This window comes from Haliotis rubra, unplaced genomic scaffold (genome assembly GCF_003918875.1).
Source record: "Haliotis rubra isolate DU_JTF1 unplaced genomic scaffold, ASM391887v1 Scf160, whole genome shotgun sequence".
Taxonomy (NCBI): Eukaryota; Metazoa; Mollusca; class Gastropoda; order Lepetellida; family Haliotidae; genus Haliotis; species Haliotis rubra.
The window spans coordinates 1767692-1772812 of NW_025765559.1; the positions used below are offsets into that span (position 1 = coordinate 1767692).

Below are 5121 nucleotides of genomic sequence, written 5' to 3' on the forward strand. Positions count from 1 at the left end.
CAGAATGAACGGAAATCGATATTAATCTCCAACATAGTAGAAAAGTTGAGTTTGTCGGATAGATTACTTAAGTTGTTTGGGCCTTTTTATTTTTAAAATGCAGTTGAGTTAAAAAATTCAGCTGTTTCAAATTGTCAAACTGAGTTTGAAATTTGAGTAAAACTTAAGTTTGTTTTGAAAATCAGGGCCAGGTCCCAAGCAAACACACTTGTCTGAAGAGGCGACTATGAATCCATCAGATGATGAGAGTCCGTCACCATTTCATGACATCGCATCCCATTTGCGTGGATAGAATAATGGATGCTCATACTTGAATATGCTGAATGTAGAGATAAGTAATTTCATGCTTACATTTGTCAATAATGCTTAATGACTGAACTTTGATGACGTCTGTGATAAGGCATATAATGGCCATCAGCGGACGTCATATCCTAAAGTGATTGTAGCTTTAAGACGATTGGAACTTCAATCCCGTTACGGCAGACGTAGCTCGCTTATCGCTTTGGGCAGCAGCTGGCTTTTTAAAGTTCTGCGAAGGTCATGTTGACGGAAATAACCGAGGTAATCTGAATGATATGATGTCACATGTCACATTTCGTTATCAACGGATAATAACGGATACGCCCACAGGCAACCGGAGTTGGTGGTCGGCGGAGCTTGGTGAATTATTCTCACTTTCTGAGGTAAGGTAAGAGATTTATATCGTTTGGAAATTTATATAATTATATCTTCCATTTATTTCGTTCACCTATCTTATGCTGTATTGTACTGTATGCATGTATTGAGTGAGTGAGTGAGTGAGTGAGTGAGTGAGTGAGTGAGTGAGGCTTCCCCGATGTCTTCACATGTACCGATTGAACAATGTGCTGACATTAATAGTTCTACCACTACAACCAACACCACCACACCATCATAGCCACCAATACTACTACTACTACTAATAATAATAATTGATAAAGCCAAGGTATGTATTCATATCATTGAATTTTCTGTCCCTTTTGACAGCAACGTGGTTGTCAGGCTTAAGGAAAAGCATGCTAAATGTGGGATCTCGCCTTTGAAATGTCTCGTTTGCATCACAATTACACTGCCGTCAGGTTCCCCATTGTTCTCGGTGCCCTTGGTTTGGTACCTCCTGATCTCTTGGCGCATGTCAGGAGAGTGTCCGGGTTCGCCATTGGGAGCACAGCCCTTCTGACACTCTGGGTAATGCAGAAGGCTACAGTGTTGGGGAGTCTACATATTCTCCGGAAAGTTCTTGGGGGGGTTCGACTAGGCAGTGTTCCCTGGAAGAAGTCCCATTCGCTGTATGGGTTGCGTGTACAGGGGGCAAGGGCCCTGAGCTGATGATGAGCCTTACGAACCCTCTGTGCTGCATACTATTTTTAATCTGTAGACATAATAATACTAATACTAATACTGAGATTATGCACCAACATCGAGTCTGTGATTGTAAATATGGGGCCTATGAACCTAGAGACTATCTTCATTTTCAGACGAGCCAGATATTATAGACTTACATGGGCTGTATTTGATACATTTATTTCCGGGTCTGTAAACAGACTATTATGACTGCTACTATTAGTTCTAAACACATCTACGTATCTATTTTCAGCGGAATGGCGGCTAGCGCAGATGCACATGACAATCTTGCACGAGGATCCGACAATGAAACTTCCATTACATTCCTGAAGCAACCCGTGTCAACAGCATCCAGTGAACCTGTCGAGATGCACTGCCCATCATGTCGGAAGATGTTCGACCTACGAAACCAAACACCACGGTTGTTGGGCTGCCTACACTCGGTGTGTTCCGATTGCTTGAAGACAACGCTATTCTCCCATGAATCACCCGGTATTGCGTGTCCCGTCTGCCGGAGTCCTATCTCACATGAAGCTGCGCCTCTGGACTACGCCATCATGAAGGTGTTGGAGATTGAGGAGACGAAGGACCTTGGTGGGCTGAAGTGCGATGACTGCCCCCATGACGGTACAGCGACGTATCGCTGTCTGGACTGCAGATGCAACATGTGTGACACATGCATGTCCTACCATGCCAAATTTGCTGCAACCATAACCCACGAGTTGAGGTGTTTGTCAGAGCTTTCTGACACGAAACACGAGGTACTGAAGGAGGACAAGCTTTGTCCGCAACATGGACTTAGGCAACATCTGTTCTGCTGTTCCAAGACGTGTAAGGTTGCCCTGTGTAGCACCTGCGCCACAACAGACCACAACGGCCACAACTTGGGTCCAATATGGTGTCTGTATGGTGCAGTTCGAAAGGACATCATGAAACGCAATGTCCTGCTCGCTGAAAACATCAGCAGAATGGATGACCTGGAGGCCCGACTTAACTCGCACAAGGAAAGGGTTAAAGAGTCGAAGCGGAATATTGAGAGTGATATTCACGTTCTCTTCTCCCACCTTGAAGACAAGGTCCTTGCAAGAAAAGCGGTGCTGGTGAACGCCACCAACACAATCAAGAACGACTATCTGAGAGAAGTGAAGGGCGTTCAGGAGCAGCTGCGGGCAACCGAGAGAAGGCGACAAGAGGTCATAGACTTCAGTGATCGCGTGAAGAACCTATGCTCACCTGCGGAATTCCTCAACATAGATAAGCTACTTACCGCACGAATGATCCAAGTGGCGAGTGAACCAACCACAGTTCCATTTCAGGAGAAGAAGGTTGTTTTCGGAAGAACATTGCTGACTGAAGTCATGACCTCAATTGGTAATCTGTGTGAGATAACTACAACAGTACAGAAGTAGCCACAGACCTTCACCTTACGCGTTCCTGACTGACGAGTCGTCATTACATGATTACTGAAGATTACGTTATCAAATCTGACTGGTGCACCTTCTGCAGCTATATGGCTACCTGGGCACTATATGTGGATGTAACTCCATGCTATATCAGGAGGTGATGACTGGTGCACCTTCTGCAGCTATATATGGCTACCTGGGCACTATATGTGGATGTAACTCCATGCTATATCAGGAGGTGATGACTGGTGCACCTTCTGCAGCTATATGGCTACCTGGGCACTATATGTGGATGTAACTCCATGCTATATCAGGAGGTGATGACTGGTGCACCTTCTGCAGCTATATGGCTACCTGGGCACTATATGTGGATGTAACTCCATGCTGTATCAGGAGGTGATGACTGGTGCACCTACTGCAGCTATATGGCTACCTGGGCACTATATGTGGATGTAACTCCATGCTATATCAGGAGGTGGTGACTAATATAACAGGAGTCATGATATCACCATACAAGGCACTGTCTGACGATGTCCTACAGTCTGACCAGTATTTACCCATTTAGACTAGGTCAGATAATAGACTGTACCGTTCCAACAGACTTCCTGTTCATAGAATAAAGATGGTTCACCGATGTTCAGTAATTCACCTCTTCCAATAATTCACGACAAATCACACTTGGCACGAATGTTGCTTTTTATGTCAACCAATAACAATATGCTGTATTTTGTCACTCCCAAAATGATTTTAAATGACGGAACCAACCCTTACCACTTGGATGGAAACTGGTAATTCAAGAAACCAAAACAGGACAATTCTTAGAGCCACAAATACAGGATAATGCGACCCTGGTCCAACAAAGGGGTCAGGATCTCATCTCCCCATACTGACCACCTCATCTTGAGTCGGATCCATGACTGACTGACTGAGTTTGGTTTTACGCCGTTTTTAGCAATATTCCAGCAACATCACGGCGGGGGACACCAGAAATGTGCTTCACACATTGTACCCATGTGGGGATTCGAACCCGGGTCTTCGGCATGACGAGCCAATGCTTTAACCACTAGGCTACCCCACCACCCAGCGAGTGGATGACTTCAGGTTGATAGCACTGAACAGTATTGGGATAATTGAGGTAAAAACAGAACTGAAAGGCATGGCCATTGTGCTAGGGTTTACAAGACACTTGGATTCAAACCCATGTCCAGTAAATCCCGGTGAAGCATGCAAGCTTGCACGGAAGAGTAAGTTGTAGCAGTCTCACTCGGGGTATATGTGGTTTTGTATACAACTAAACGGGTAAAACCAGCCATAATCAAGATAGAATTGTGTCATACAACGAACTTATCTTGTGTCAAAAGGTTAATGTACAAGAATTAAAACAAATTAAACATTGTTTGAAAACAGTTGTTCGAGTGAGCCGAGACAGATTTGTGCCCTTTCTTTCATTGACTCAACAACATGCTGACTTTTGGTTCGTAGCTTGGTGCAAGAGATTTATTCTCCCGCTTAGACAACCATGTGCAGTGGGTTTTCTTTTTGTATCAAGTTACTTATTATCCCGCTCAGAGATGTATTTCTCCCCCTCGTAAGACTGACTGACTGACTGACTAAGTTTGGTTTTATGCGCTTTTACGATATTCCAGCAACATCACGGCGGGGGACACCAGAAATCGGCTTCACACCCCCTCGCAAGATACAGTGTTGTCACATGAGCCAATGAGATCTCACATTCTGAAGTGGCGCGCACAAGGGCTATTACTGAAAGCATTGGTGAGTCAGCCGAGTAGGGTTGAGTTGACATGGGGATTAATGTCATGATAAGTGCATGTACAATGAGTTGCATGTGTCCGTGGCTGCTTGTAGTGTATGAGTTTCGTTTAACGCCACTTTTACTAATATCCCAGCAATATCCCGGCGGGGACACCAGAAATGGGCTTCACACAGTGTACTCATGTGGGGAATCGAACCCGGGTCTTCGGCGTGATGGGCGAACGCTTTAACCACTAGGCTTACCGCCCCCTGACTGCTTGTACTGGACAGGGTTTGTACCGTGTTTCTTAGTGCAAGCCCACTGAAATGCCAAGACGAACGTTAATATGTATACCCTCAACAGACAAGGTATACTTACCATACTCTATCTAATAGAGTTCTCGCCCTTGCAGATGCACGGAAACCTCCTAGTTGTGTTGACTCCGACACAAGTATGACATCCGATGGGTTTGCAAAGTTTCATCATGTGTTACATTGCTACACAACACATAGATATCCCGACCCATAAATCTGGACACACCCTGGACTGGATTGTTACATCTAAGAAGAGTACATTCATCAGGAGCTGTCATGTGGAAGATAA

The 5121-nt window shown here is 44.9% G+C and overlaps 1 protein-coding gene across 1 annotated transcript; it reads left to right on the forward strand.

Moving 5' to 3' along the window:
- Window positions 1-612: 612 nt before the first annotated feature.
- On the forward strand, window positions 613-2932 carry LOC124271446 (tripartite motif-containing protein 45-like). The gene is made up of 2 exons (XM_046706596.1): window positions 613-688; window positions 1616-2932. Exon 2 carries the CDS (start codon window positions 1620-1622, stop codon window positions 2769-2771), a length of 1152 nt encoding a protein of 383 aa, XP_046562552.1. The 5' UTR covers window positions 613-688; window positions 1616-1619; the 3' UTR covers window positions 2772-2932.
- Window positions 2933-5121: the final 2189 nt, after the last annotated feature.